Genomic DNA, 14,642 nt, shown 5'->3' with positions numbered 1-14,642 from the left:
GAGCTAAATAGCACCAGTCATACTAGAACTGAGGTCCTCTGGCTGAGGGCTCAGAGTAAAAGAACTCTCTGCCCAGACCCCAGGGTGACACATATGGTGTTATCACAACTTACACCTCACACAAGAAAGAAAGGGCTTAGCTGCTAATTGTCTATTTTCCACCAATTCTTAAGAGGGTATAGACTTAGTTCATCATCTGAAACCAAACATTATCTTAGCAATTTTCTGTATAAATGGGTGATAGATAATAGCAAAGGTGTTTTTAAAAACCCATAAAGATGATTACATCTATTCTTAGCTTAGGATCCCATAAGAATGAACATTTACTTCTAATAATTAAGGAGCATAAAAAGGGACATTCTAAACAGAATCTTATTTTGGAATTGTAGTATTAACACATGGCAGCTTCACAGGTCAAAGTCTTCTATGTGATAGGAAAATGCAGAGGGGAAGTGATATTCAAATGCAGCCCAGGCACCCTGTGAACTTAAGAGCTTGCTCTTTTGTGCAGAGATTTTGTTTCATATTTCTGATTACCGATAGCTGTGATGGTCAAGCTCACAAGTAGGCATCCAACCTTGTTCCCACTTCCTTCCTTGAATCCACTGGGAACTCCAAGGGCTCAGAATTTGCATCTCTGTGGAGAATGCTGGTGAGCTCTTTGGTGAAAGATCCATTCCCCATTGGGCAAGATGTGGACAGGGAGGTTTATGGATCAATTCCACTGATACTGTGTCATGCTTAATAGGCCTCCAGGCCACAAAGTCTCTGAAGTCTGCCCAGACAGGAAGATCAAGAAAAGAAGAAGAGCAATACCCGGTTTCACTGGTGGGATGTGCTGCTCACATAAGGTTCCTGAGTCTGTTTTCTAGACACAAGTATGGACACAAAAGTCCTTCTGCTTGAGCACGTGTGGACACAACTTATACTCAGCGTGAGTATACCCACAGACTACCCACAGACACGTAGTTAAGGCTCAGAGATGTAGGCAAGGCTCAGAAGCATTCAGAGAAAGTGACTGAGGCTGACATCAGGTGGCGGCAAAGCCTTCTCAACCCTCTTAGTGGATTTACTCAGGGACAGTCGAGGTAGACAGAAGATCCAGCAACAGGTTTTTCTGTTCTTGTTCAGATCTGACGTGGCGGTAGCCCAGCAAATTCATGGCATCGCCACAGGCTTTCTGAAGTCGAGAAACCTTTTCATAGGGCAAAGACCAGCGCCAAGCCTGGGAGACATTAAGGGCATCCCTGGCATTTGTGTGGAAGGCGTGGTCACCCATGCCCTTGCCTCGGGTGATGTTATGCACCCAGGTCTGAAGATGGGGCAAGAATTCCAATCCCACGAATTCATACATTCGGGAAGTCTGGGCCACAGGGGCTCGAACCAGGTCCTCATAGCGCACGAGCAGGTAGCGTTCCTGCAGGGCCTTAGGCAAGGACTGGATGGTCTTGTAGATCTCCAGCTGGCTTTGGCAGATGACCTGCATCACATAGTAGGGTTGGTCCTCCTTCTTGAGTTTTTGCTCATGCTGCCCCATCACAATGCGACTGTCAATCATGAGATCTCCCTCTGTGCGTTCTCGGGAACGGAACACGGCCCGGGGGTCCCGGACCAGGTGCACGATGTGCAGGTTGAGGGAAGGGTCTTTCAGCAGCGGGTAGAGGGACTGCAGGTTGAAGAAGCGCACCTCCTTGAGCACCACATGGCTGTAGGAGCGGCAGGCCTTCTCCACCACCTCGAAGGGCTGTTGACTGCACAGGAGCCTGCAGTGAGCCCGGGGAATGATTTCATCTTGTGGGATGATGTCACAGGCAGGTGCAGAACACAGGGCCCGGCTGTCCTCCCACTGGAAGAGGCTGGACTGTCTCCGGGGACCAGGTTCCATGTAGGCATCAAAGACGCTCATGTCGCACAAGAAGACAGCCCGTATCAGATCCCGCACGGCCATGTGCAGCGTCCAGGCGGTGCTCTGCTTGAAGGTCATCCACACGTGCCAAGCAGGCTCCATCAGGTAGAAAACATCTGGGTGCTGGCCAAAAAGCTGCCCCACAAAAGAAGAGCCGGAGCGCCAGGAAGACAGAACCAGCACGTGCATGTGCTTGGGCTGCGCCTTCATAGACAGGGAGCTGATGTTGTGGCTGTACATGTGGAAGAATAGAGCCAAGACGGCCATCTGGGAAACCAGAAACAGCAGGAGCTTCATTTTTTTAGGCAGTAGCATTGTGCCGAAGTGGAAGACCTTTAAGGAACAAACAGAAAGGGTGGAGTTGGGCTGCTGTTTTACTGTTTGCCTGCTATTCCCCTTCTGGCCAAAGCCACCTGCTCTCTGACCCCCCACCAAGGAGCAACATGGAAAGCCAGAGGATTCCTGCCAACAATGGCGCCAATCCCTCTCCAAATCATTTCCTGTCCCTTACACTTGGTGTGTTAATATGTTCTCCTTCAGGGTCTTTAATTCCTCCTTCCTGGTCTTTCTAAACCAAGCCACCTTGCCCATTGGTTTACCAAAAATATCTGAACTCAACCATATTTAATCAACATAAGGAAATGGCTCCATCATGGTGCCCTGATGACAAGGATGTCTTCGGAGAGGCCATGCGGGGGAGGCTTCACCTCAGTCTGACTCAAGTCTTGGATGAATGCCTTGTGATTCCTGCAGAAACAGAGGGAGATAAGCTACCTAGTGAAGAAATGCCTCGAGGCCACTGCTTAGCCGTCCCTCCATCATAAGGGAGACTGCAACCAAGACTGTGTCTCATCTCCCTCCATCACTGCAATTAAGCACAGGACTTTTCACTCCAGTCCCTCAAAGGATAGGGCTGCAGGCTGTACAACTGCTTGGCTTTAGTTGGAATTGTCTCCTCAAAGGCAGAGCCAGGTGCTCATGGTGCCTGTCATCTATTTATCTGCTAGCTGGTGTTTTGCCACCAGTGTGGAGTGAAAAGTCTACGTCCAGCACCTGACCTCACCTGCCCATTTCTCACCTTGCCCTAGATAGCAAATCCTTCTGATTTGGTGTCATCCCATGGGATCAAGGCCATGGGGAGTTGATCCAATGTTGACCTTGCATCTGTGTAGGTAATAAACTATCCGAATCTATTTGAGCTGAATTAGAGTTATTTGAGCTATTAGAGTCTCCTTACCTGCCCACTCTAAGAAAGCATGGCAAGGCAACCCAAGTGCTACAGATCTCAGAGCTGTATCACTCTCACTGGGGACACTTGTGACCCATGACTCCCACACTGCTGCTTGAGGCATGTTTGATTACGTGGGATAACCTACTCAGGGCAGCTCAGTGCAGTTGGGCAAGTGTGTATCACACAACCCTAGGGAGCGCCATCCCATCAAGAATTTAGATATTTATTAGAATTTAGATATTTATTTTCAAAATGTGTTTTGTAGGTGATAGTAAAGTATCTTGGTCCAACAAAATAAGTATATTAATGCCAGGTGCAGTGGCTCACGCCTGTAATCCCAGCACTTTGGGAGACTGAGCTGGGCAGATCACTTGAGGTCAGGAGTTTGAGACCAGCCTGGTCAACATGGCAAAACCCTGTCTCTACTAAAAATACAAAAATTAGCTGAGTGTGTTGGCACATGCCTATAGTCCCAGCTACTTGGGAGGCTGAGGCACGGGAATCGTTTGAACCTGGGAGACAGAGGTTGCAGTGAGCCGAGATCGCGCCACTGCACTCCAGCCTGGGTGAAAGGCTGAGACTCTATCTCCAAAAAAACCCACAAATGTAACAAAACAAAACAAAAAATAAGCATATTAAGATGGTTTTCCAGTTGATAGACAGTACATATCTAGAGAAAGGGTCTCACTTTGTGATTTGTACTGTCTCATACTGACTGATGGCAACATTTTGCAATCAGGGCTTGCGTCGTGTGAAAGGACCACGGTTCCCAGTGGTATGCTAGAATGTTATTCCAAGGGATATTTTAACCTCCTTCCCACATGACTTTGTCATTCTGGGTGACCTTCTGACATAAATAACTATTGGGAGAGAGAATAGCTATTGCACATAGTAAAATGTTCATAGTAGCAGTAAGGTGTTCATTTGTATATCACCATGTACACAAGAAATTCTCCCTTCCAGCTTTAGTAAAAAATAGAGGCGAGATTTCCAGATGGTAACTGGGGCTGGATTTGGGGGTCAGCTATTTTCGTGGTGGCAGGTCTTATATCAATTATTTTTAAAGTATGTATGTATGTATGTATGTATGTATTTATTTATTTATTTATTTTTGCAGAGACAAGGTCATGGCCGAGCACAGTGGCTCATGCCTGTAGTCCCAATACTTTTGGAGGCCGAGGTGGGTGGATCATATGAGGTCAGGCGTTTGAGACCAGCCTGGCCAACATGGTAAAACCCTGCCTCTGCTAAAAATACAAAAATTAGCTGGACGTGTTGGCTGGTGCCTGTAATCCCAGCTACTTGGGAGGCTGAGGTAGGAGAATCACTTGAATCCGAAAGGCAGAGATTGCAGTGAGCCGAGATTGTGCCATTGCACTCTAGCCTGGGCAACAAGAGCAAAACTCCATCTCAAAAAAGAAAAACAAAAAGAAAGAAAGAAAGAAATGTTGCTCAGTCAGATCTTGAACTCTTGGCCTCAAACAATCTTCCTGCCTCAGCCTCCCAAAGTGCTAGGATTACAGGCATGAGCCACCATGCTCAGCCTAAAAAGTTTTTAATAGGTAATAGTCACATGATTCAAATTGTTTTGAAAAGTATCTACAGACTCAGAATTTAAAACAAGCGTTTTCTCAGATTCTGTATGCAGGAGGGAAAGGAGTGCCTGCCAGCCTGCAGCCCAGCCTGACACACCCCAGGCTTTTAACATATGTCACTGGGGAAGGGAAATCTTTTTTTTTTTTTTTTTTTTTTTTTTTTTTGAGATGGGGTCTTGCTCTGTCACCAGGCTGAAGTGCAGTGGCATGATCTCGGCTCACTGCAACCTCCTCCTCCCGGGTTCAAGTGATTCCCCTGCCTCAGCCTCCTGAGTAGCTGGGACTTAGGCACATGCCACCAGGCTCAGCTAATTTTTTGTATTTTAGTAGAGACGGGGCTTCACCATGTTGACTGGGATGGTCTCGATCTCTTGACCTTGTGATCCGCCTGCCTCAGCCTCCCAAATTGCAGGGATTACAAGCGTGAGCCACGGTGCCCAGCCGGGAGGGGAAATCTTATGACAAGCACTTGTGCCTGTGAGGGAGGCCTGTAGTCAGAAATTAGGAAACTTCTAGAGCTATTTGTAAACATGGGTAGTGACATATCTTTAAAGGGGTCATAGTATTTTTCCAGAGGAAAGAAAACCTAAGAATTTTACTAGCTGACAAATCAGTCCCCTCTTCTTTACGTACTGACAGCTGCTATTTATCTGCTAGCTGGTGTTTTGTCACCAGTGTACAGTGAAAAGTCTACTTCCAGCACCTGACCTCACCTGCCCATTTCTCAACTTGCCCCAGATAGCAACTACTTTTTTTTTTTTTTTTTGAGACAGAGTCTCGCTCTGTTGCCCAGTCTGGAGTGCTGTGGTACGATCTCGGTTCACTGAAACCTCCGCCTCCCAGGTTCAAGTGATTCTCCTGCCTCAGCCTCCTGAGTAGGTGAGACTACAGGCGCACACCACCACACCTGGCTAATTTTTGTATTTTTAGTAGAAACGAGGTTTCACCATGTTAGCCAGGCTGGTCTCGAACTCCTGACCTCAAGTTGTCTGCCCGCCTCAGCCTCCCAAAGTGCTGGGATTATACAGGCATGAGCCGCTGTGTCTGGCCTGAGTTCATTTTTTAATGTGTCTTTTCAGTTGCTTTATGTGTACACAAGAACATTCAAATGTGTATGTGTTCTTAATTTTTTTCCTCTTTAAAATGCAAAAAAAAATTTCAAGTTATCTGCTCTGTGCTGCCCTTTATTTTTAGTTGTCAGTATGTCTTAGGGAGCATTCCAGGGCAGTTCGTAAAGCAGTTCCTCGTTCGTTGTTGCTTCGAAGAAGTATTATGTGGATTAACCACAGTTTATTTAATCAGTTTCCTCATTGATGGGCTTATGAGTTGTTTCCAATCTTTTGCCATTTCAAATGCTTCAGTGATGACCTTTATGTTCACACACCGTCACACATGTATGTAAGATCACATATGTATGAAGGCAGGCTTCATACTATCAGAAACTATTCTCTACGTCCAGGGCTCCAGAGACCTGCGAGAGTGGATTTTAGGAGAGAAATTGGGCAGCCACAAAGGAGACTCTTGGCATTTATAGCTTTCTTCCTGAAGGGAGAGCATGCTTTGCCAGCTCGTGGGTTTTCCTTGGAAGTCCCCTGAACCTTCTGGGAAGTATGTAATGACTCAAGCCAAACCTTGGGTGGCAATAGCAGAAAAACCCTTTATCTTCCATTCATAATAACAGTGCTTTTCCTCTGGATGTGCCAAAAAGATCCAATGAGGATCATCTCATCTTCATGGCTGAAAATCACTTGCTGTACGGCAGGAAAATGTCAATGACTGGTAATTCCTGCCCTGTAGTCTTAGCCCTGTAGATTAGAACAGGACCGGCTAGGCCGGGCGTGGTGGCTCACGTCTGTAATCCCAGCACTTTGGGAGGCCAAGGTGGCTGGATCACGAGGTCAGGAGATCGAGACCATCCTGGCTAACATGGTGAAACCCCGTCTCTACTAAAAATACAAAAAATTAGCCATGCGTGGTGGCGGGCACCTATAGTCCCAGCTACTCGGGAGGCTGAGGCAGGAGAATGGCGTGAACCCGGGAGGCAGAGCTTGCAGTGAGCAGAGATCACGCCACTGCACTCCAGCCTGGGCGACAGAGCAAGACTCCATCTCAAAAAAAAAAAAAAAAAAAAAGAACAGGACCAGCTAAGATGTGCTCCTAGTTCTTAAAACTTGAGTGCAAGAGGAAAATGATTAGAAACTAGGCTATTATTGATCGTGGCCCAAGGATGTCCTCCCTCCCCGCAAAGACTGAAGAGGTGACTTTAGCAAAAGAGCTTCTCCTAAGGGCAATGTGAGTATGAGAAAAAGTTTGGAACAAAAATAGGAAGCAATGGAGCAAAACCAAAAAGAGAGGAAAATGAGAAGAACTTATCCTGTATACAGTTATAAGGAAATGGTGATAGAATTTTATAAGCAGGGCTTATAATTAGGAAAAAGCTAACATTTCCTAGGGATTAGGAGAATAGACCTTTCAAAGTGACACCCTCCCTCCCTCCATCCCGCTTGGGGCCAGTTCTGTGTCCTGTGCGGGGCTTGGTGACTCTGGGCCCTCCTTGCCTGACAGCTGCTGCTGGCCTGAAGCCTGTTTCCTGCCCAAGCTGGAGCTGGGCCTCCTAACTGCCCCCACTTGTTCCCAGGTGTTAGTTGTCCACGGTTCTCAGGAACTCCCATGGAAATCCTCTGACTTCTTTTTCTTTCTGTGAGCACTTGCCCTGGGTAGAAAGTGTAGCTTTTGTGAAGCAAGTCCCATCCCTTGTCACTGAGCCCCAAGACACATCTGGATCTAGACGACACACGATGGGCTGACCAGAGAGCCAGGGGATACTTTAGGATGTGTCTTGGGCAAAACTCATTTCTGAAGGCTGTATTGAGCAGCAGAGGCAGATGCTCCTGGGCCCTGGCAGAAGCGAGGTGATGCGAGTCACCAGGGTGCTTCATGGAAGGAGACTCTTCAGTAGTATCCTCGAATCCCACTCTCCCATTGCCAGAATTCCCAGCTGCTTGTCTCTAGGGTGGCCTCTGACAGCGACCTTTCTCTTCTGCCTCTCAGCATCTCCCCATGACCCACTGCTGCCAAAAACTACCTTTTTCATTTTTTTTTAATTACTATTTTTTCTTTTGAGACGGAGTCTCGCTCTGTCAGTGATCTCAGCTCACCGCAACCTCTGCCTCCTGGGTTCGAGTGATTCCTGTGCCTCAGACTCCCAGGTGGCTGGGATTACAGGCGCCCACCACCATGCCCAGCTAACTTTTGTGTTTTTAGTAGAGACAGGGTTTCACCATGATGGCCAGGCTGGTCTCAAACTCCTAACCTCAAGTGATCCACCTGCCTCGGCCTCCCAAAGTGCTGGGATTACAGGTGTGAGCCACCATGCCTGGCCCAAAAATCTTTTTTTTCCTTTTTTAGAGTCGGGGTCTCACTCTGTTGCCCAGGGTAGAGTACAGCGGTGTGATCTTAGCTCACTGCAGCCTTGAACTCCTGGGCTCAAGTGATTCTCGATCCTCCTGTCTCAGCCTCCCCAGTAACTGGGATCACAGGTGTGTCCAGTCAGACCCAGATAATTTTTTCATTTTTTACTAGAGACTGGCCCTCACTATGTTGCCCAGGCTGGTGTCAAACTCCTGACCTCAAGCCACCTTCCAGCCTTGGCCTCCCAAAGTGCTGGGATTACATGTGTGAGCCACCACACCTGGCCAAAAGTATCTTTTTAAAGCAAAAGTCTATCAACTTCTTGCTTAAAAATGCTTCAATAAATTTACAGTGTATATGGGATTAAATAAACATCCCCACGCCTTGCACCTGGGGTCTTTCATGGCCTGGTCTTGATTTCCCGTCACTCCCTTCTGTTTTGGTGCCTTAGGCTCCCGACTTTCAGTTCTTCCAAACTTGCCCTGTTATTTAAAAGCCCTGAGATTTTTGCAGGACAGCTACTGTTCCTTCAAGAATCTGACCTGCCTTCTCCCTGAAAGGGAGAGCCTGCCTTCTCCCTGAAAGAAGTTCTGTCTCTTTCTCCTGAGATTTTTTTTTTTAATTTTATTTTTTAGACAGAGTCTTGCTCTGTCGCCCAGGCTGGAGTGCAGTGGCATGATCTCCGCTCACCGCAACCTCTGCCTCCTAGGTTCAAGCCATTCTCCTGCCTCAGCATCCCCAGTAGCTGGGATTATAGCCACGCCCAGCTAATTTTTGTATTTCTAGTGGAAACAGGGATTCGCCATGTTGATCAAGCTGGTCTCAAACCCCTTACCTCAGGTGATCCGCCCGCCTCGGCCTGCCAAAGTGCTGGGACCACAGGTGTGAACCACCACACCCAGCCCCCTCTTAAGATTTATTTGTTTCCCAGACCTTCTGTTAGCAGCTATCCCTCTTGACAGTAAAAGTCTGTATGGGTGCCTCTCTTTTCTCTGGGCCGCTATAGCTTAAGGGAAAGGCTGTATCTTATCTTACTTACAGGTACATAACAATTCTACAAATGATCAGGGCTCGGCTCATTAAACACTTGCTAAATAAATGAGTAAGTGAGTAAATAGATGAGTGTGGGCTCGATCTCCTGATCAAGATCGCACCACTGCACTCCAGCCTGGTCAACAGAGCGAAACTCGGTCTCAAAAAACAAAACAAAACAAAACAAAAATAGATGAGCATGGAAAGAGGCACAGTAATTGCTAGAAAGCAGAAAACCAAAGGAGCTCCTTCAAGAGAATGAAACATAAGTATCCTTTTCTGAAATGCACACGGACACTCTTCAGCATCAGTGACTAAAATTTAGGTGATTGCATGGAGCAGTGAGCACATTACCCATGCCATCTCAATTACTTGGACCAAGTTACTAATAAAGTCAGAGGCATGGGTTAGATGCAATATGGCACAGTAACCCTTGGTCCAAAAAACAGGTACTATACCAAGCATGCATTAATTAAAACTAGGAGGGAAATTATTTTTCCCTTCCTGTATGAAAATTAGTTTTAGAAACATTTAAAAAATAAAAGCCTCATTGCTGGGTGACAGGCTACCTTGCTTGAATCAGCTCAGTTACTAGGCTAACAAAGCAAAAGCAAAAAACAAAACAAAACAAAAAACAAAAACAAAACAAAAAACCCAACCTCAGCACATTCCATCATCACCACCCCAAAAAATTAATTTAAAAGAATGTTGCCCCAATGATGGGTGAGCGGTATCATCTTAAAACACAAAGGACAGCCATTTCTGAGGAGTCAAGAGAAACTTAGGATCTTGAAAACAGCACCAAAGGGTGGTGAGTAGGGAGAATCTATGTTTGGCACAGAAACCACGAAGGTGCCAGATGGGTGACCTGAAGCAGCAGCTGATTAGAGAGGGCTGAATTATAGATGTCCCCCAAATCGGTACCATGTAGCCTTGTAGAGACAAAATGGGAAATTCTGAGGGGGAAAAAACCAGATAGATACTAATTTAAGAAGTCTGGGTTCCAGCCACTGGATACATTCCTAACTTACACTTCCCATGAGATTATGCCCCTTACAAGTAGAAATTAGATACAGCAGAAGATAACTTGAGCAAAGAGAGAGAGAATGGGGTTGGATTGGGGAAACTGGCATCCTCACAAGTAGCCTGAAGACCTAGAAAACCTCTGACGCTGGGCACCTGGGTAAAGGTATCCATATAACAAACTCTCCCTAGACAGCGTCAGGAGGATTGGACCTGTGTCCCGCCAGGGCTGTGTCACTAGTGCCAAGGACAGTGCATGGCACATAGTAGGTGCTCAAGGAACATCTATCAACAAATGGCAAGTGAACATATATTTGTACAGTGTTTTTTTACTATATGAGACCCAGAAAGGAAGATTGAGCAAGATATTATAAACCAAAAAGAAAATTCTAAGGCCCCCCAACCATCTGAAAGGACTTCCTCCTTAGCCAGGACTCTTTTTTTTTTTTTTTTTTTGAGATGGAGTCTTGCTCTGTTGTCCAGGCTGGAGTGCAGTGGCACGATCTCAGCTCACTGCAACCTCGACTCCTCAGGTTCAAGCGATTCTCCTGACTCAGCCTCCTGAGTTACAGGCACATGCCTGTAATCCCATGCCTGGCTAATTTTTTGTATTTTTAGTAGAGACACGGTTTTGCCGTGTTGGCCAGGCAGGTCTCGAACTCCTGACCTCAAGTGACCTCAGTCTCCTAATAGTGCTGGGATTACGCCCATGAGCCACTGTGCCCAGCCAGGGGTCTTTTTAAAATTTAACCTGAGACACTGTTTCAGGCCATGACAAGAAGTGGGGATCTAACATGCCTCATTATACCTCTCCAGCATTAACACCAACACAGACCTTAAGTCTGATAAGAAATATTTTACAACCTATTCTGTCTGAAGCCTACTATCTGAAGGCTTCCTCTCGGTTGCAGTGAGCCGAGATCGCGCCACTGCACTCCAGCCTGGGCGACAGACCCCTACTTTTTTCTTCTCTTTTCTTTCTTTTTTTTTAAATGGAGTTTTGCTCTTGTTGCCCAGGCTAGAATGCAATGGCAGGATCTCAGCTGACTGCAGCCTCCACCTCCTGGGTTCAAGTGATTCTCCTGCCTCAGCCTCCTGAGTAGCTGGGATTACAGGCGCCTACCTCCATGCCCGGCTAAATTTTTTTGGTATTTTTAGTACATACGGGGTTTCGCCATGTTGGCCAGGCTGGTCTTTTTTTTTTTTTTTGAGACGGAGTCTCGCTCTGTCGCCCAGGCTGGAGTGCAGTGGCTCAATCTTGGCTCACTGCAAGCTTCGCCTCCCGGGTTCACGCCATTCTCCTGCCTCAGCCTCTCCGAGTAGCTGGGACTACAGGCGCCCGCCACCACGCCCGGCTAATTTTTTGTATTTTTTAGTAGAGACGGGGTTTCACCGTGGTCTCGATCTCCTGACCTCGTGATCCGCCTGCCTTAGCCTCCCAAAGTGCTGGGATTACAAGCGTGAGCCACCGCGCCCGGCAGCCTGGCTGGTCTTGAACTCCCGGCCTCAGGTGATCCATCTGCCTCAGCTTCCCAAAGTGCTGGGATTACAGGCACGAGCCATCGCGCCTGGCCAGATGTATTTCTTAAATGTATTTGATTGAAGTCTCATGTCTCCCTAAAGTGTATAAAACCAAGCTGCACCCCGACCACCTTGGACACATGTTCTCAGGACCTCCTGAGGGCTGTGTCACGGGCCATGGTCACTCATATTTGGCTCAGAATAAATCTCTTCAAATATGTCAGAGTCTGACTCTTCATCAACAGCATTACATTTATTTTACACATAGAAAAGTATTTCAATTCCAATTAGAAGTTTCAAACTTGTCCAAGGCCATGCAAGATAGACTTACCTTCTACCTTAGCTGATATGCTGGCACCATAACTTAATCATATTGCACATGTGCGTGGTGTTCCACATTTTTAAAGCCCTTTTAGCTGCAATTATGATAATGATCCAGTTAGATATTTTAGACAGTGATGAGCCGTTTCTTCATTTTTCAGAATAAATAAACTAAACTTTAATTGATTGGCTCATCGGGTAAAATAGCCTTTTCTGGATCAGAACCCAAGTTTTGGGGATCCCAGGGCTGAGAGTTTTCAATGATCACACTGTCCCTCTCCTGAGCTACAGAAAACCTACAGCTCCTTGCACCTCCAGTCTTCCACTCCCCAGCAGAAAGCAGAGGAGGAGCTGCAGGAAGTACAGAAATTTGAGCTCTAAAGCCAGGATCTGAACGAGTCAGTTAGCACCAGGGGACCATCTACAAAATATACATCAGAACAGCCTGATCTGCTTTCTGGGCTCTTTTGGACCCATTTAGGGATAGAGCTGGTGGGGCTCGGGGGTGCTGCTGGTAAGCAGCTTGTGTTTTATTTTCCCCAGAAAATTCCCCAGGTGATCTGATTTATCCCCTCTGCGCAAACCGCCTTTGCCACTGTAATCTCCAGCTTAGCTGCCAGAGGTTATCTGATACTCTTGCTCCAGCAGCTCTGGGATAATGGCTCTGCAATGGAGTCGTACACAGAAATTCTCTTCTTACCTTGTGGCTTGGGCTTCCCTGCTGCTTTTGAGAGGCTCACTGCTAGCTGGGCTGTGCGCTTTTCTCCTCTGACTCACCAACTCCCCTCTTGGCTTCCTCCTCCTACTTGCTTTTGCATAACCGTCCCTACTCAGAGCACATTTCACTGTCCCTCCCTTCTGCCACAAACAAAAAAGGACCCACCTTGTAAGATGGGCTTGAGAAAGCACTCGCTCCCAGGAAGCTGTGAAAGTAACAGCTTTAACACTGGTGAGACTCAAGGCGTGGGGAGACTGCTTGAGGTGGGCTGGGAGAAGCAAATGAGGAAGCATTTTCCCCCAAAGTGGAGGCATCCTGGAATGTTGACTCCTGAAAGGCAAGTGTGAAGGTCAACTCCCTTGGGGCAGAGTGGGGAGGTGGGGAAAAAGAGAAAGAGAGAGAGACCCAGGGAGCTAGTAGATGAGGCTGATAGGGAAATTTTATGGCACCTACAAGCGGAAAGGCTACAAAATCTCAAACCTGATTCCTAGACCTTGTTCTTATCTCAAAGGAGAATATGTGAAAGTTATTTCTTGCATTGCACCTGCCTGCTCACTCCACCCTGGGTCTAGGGAGGTAACATTTCTCAGCCTCTGTGCTGTATTCAATATCTTCACCCTTGTTACAAGAGGTAATAAATATTTTCTGGGAGGACATAGATGTACTGGCTTGGTGGTACAGGAGAAAAAAAATCCCCTTTAAGAAAAAAAGAAACAAGTTATCATTAAAGATTACAACTTCTCCCTTGCTGTGTGCCCTTGGGCAAATCACATACCTACTCCGTGCTACTTTACACGGTTGTCATGAGTCTGAAACAATGGATGCCCATGAGTAACCGTAAATTGTGGTGGAGAATGGAAGCCTCAGACTTTCAAGTCCAAGATCTTGCTGGGCAAGTCATACCACCTCTTTGAGCCCTAGAATATCATCAGTGTTAAATAAGGATAACAATATCTATTTTACATTATTGTTGTGAATGTCAGGATTAATGCGTATGAAGCTCCTAACACAATAATATGACAATATAAGAGTTAAAAAGTGGTTGTTATTATTGAATAATAATACCTTCCCACTGCCACCTACCCCCGCAACTTGGCTGCCACTTCCTTTCCCAGACCTTGGAAGAGAGAGAGCAGGCAGGGAGTTGTGTGAGCTCTGGGATGATCTTTGCCGATTTCCATCAGCTAAGTCCACTAAGCACAAATGACAAGAACCTGTGGTGCTTGCCTTGATTTCAATTGTGTGGCTCTTCCTCCCTTCCTGTTTCTCTCTGGCAGACAGAAGAGAAATTTCTCTTCCTCCGGTGAAGGACTTTGGGCAGAGGTGTAACTGGAAGTGCTGGCACTGGGCAGTTGGTAGTTTTGCTTTTATGGACAAAGAGATGATTCAGGTGCTGGCACGACAGAGCGAGATGGCACAAGCCTTCATCATGCTACTCAGAATAGTATGTAATAAATGAACTGTTTATTTCTGGAATTTTTCCATTTAATATTTTCAAATCATGGTTGATGATGAATAGTTAAAACTGGGAAGCAAAACCGTGGATAAAGAGGGGACTCCTGTAGTTTTATTCTAGCCCTTTCTAACATTCTTTTCGTGTTTTTCCAGCACCTTCCCAAATATAGTGAGGTCACTCAAATACACCATAACCCCAAGTAATTCAGATCACCTGCCATCTTTCCCTTGCTAGGAATTCATGCTGGCAGAATGCCAAGCAGCTGAAGAAAGGCATCCTCTGGTCACTAGTATATGGTGGTGACCAGCATGTTCAGATACTGGACTTCCAAGGGTCTACCACATTCCACAGCATTGGGAAGAAATTTGAATGTTGGTGTCTGATATCCAGGCCTTCTTGTGGAAGTCCTGCAGCCCACGTCTCTAAGG

General features: G+C 46.6%; 1 protein-coding gene across 1 annotated transcript; it reads right to left on the bottom strand.

Annotated features, from left to right (window-relative positions):
- Nucleotides 1-299: 299 nt before the first annotated feature.
- CHST4 (carbohydrate sulfotransferase 4) lies at nt 300-12,970 on the bottom strand. The gene is made up of 2 exons (XM_030822866.1): nt 12,924-12,970; nt 300-2,239 (listed from the first exon to the last, which is right to left on the bottom strand). The coding sequence occupies exon 2, from the start codon at nt 2,219-2,221 to the stop codon at nt 1,070-1,072; it is 1,152 nt and encodes a 383-aa protein (XP_030678726.1). The 5' UTR covers nt 2,222-2,239; nt 12,924-12,970; the 3' UTR covers nt 300-1,069.
- Between the last annotated feature and the right edge of the window lie 1,672 nt (nt 12,971-14,642).

This window comes from Nomascus leucogenys, chromosome 2 (genome assembly GCF_006542625.1).
Source record: "Nomascus leucogenys isolate Asia chromosome 2, Asia_NLE_v1, whole genome shotgun sequence".
In the NCBI taxonomy this organism is placed as follows: domain Eukaryota; kingdom Metazoa; phylum Chordata; class Mammalia; order Primates; family Hylobatidae; genus Nomascus; species Nomascus leucogenys.
The sequence above is the reverse complement of the archived record's forward strand: the minus strand, read 5'-3'. Positions and strand labels throughout refer to the sequence as shown.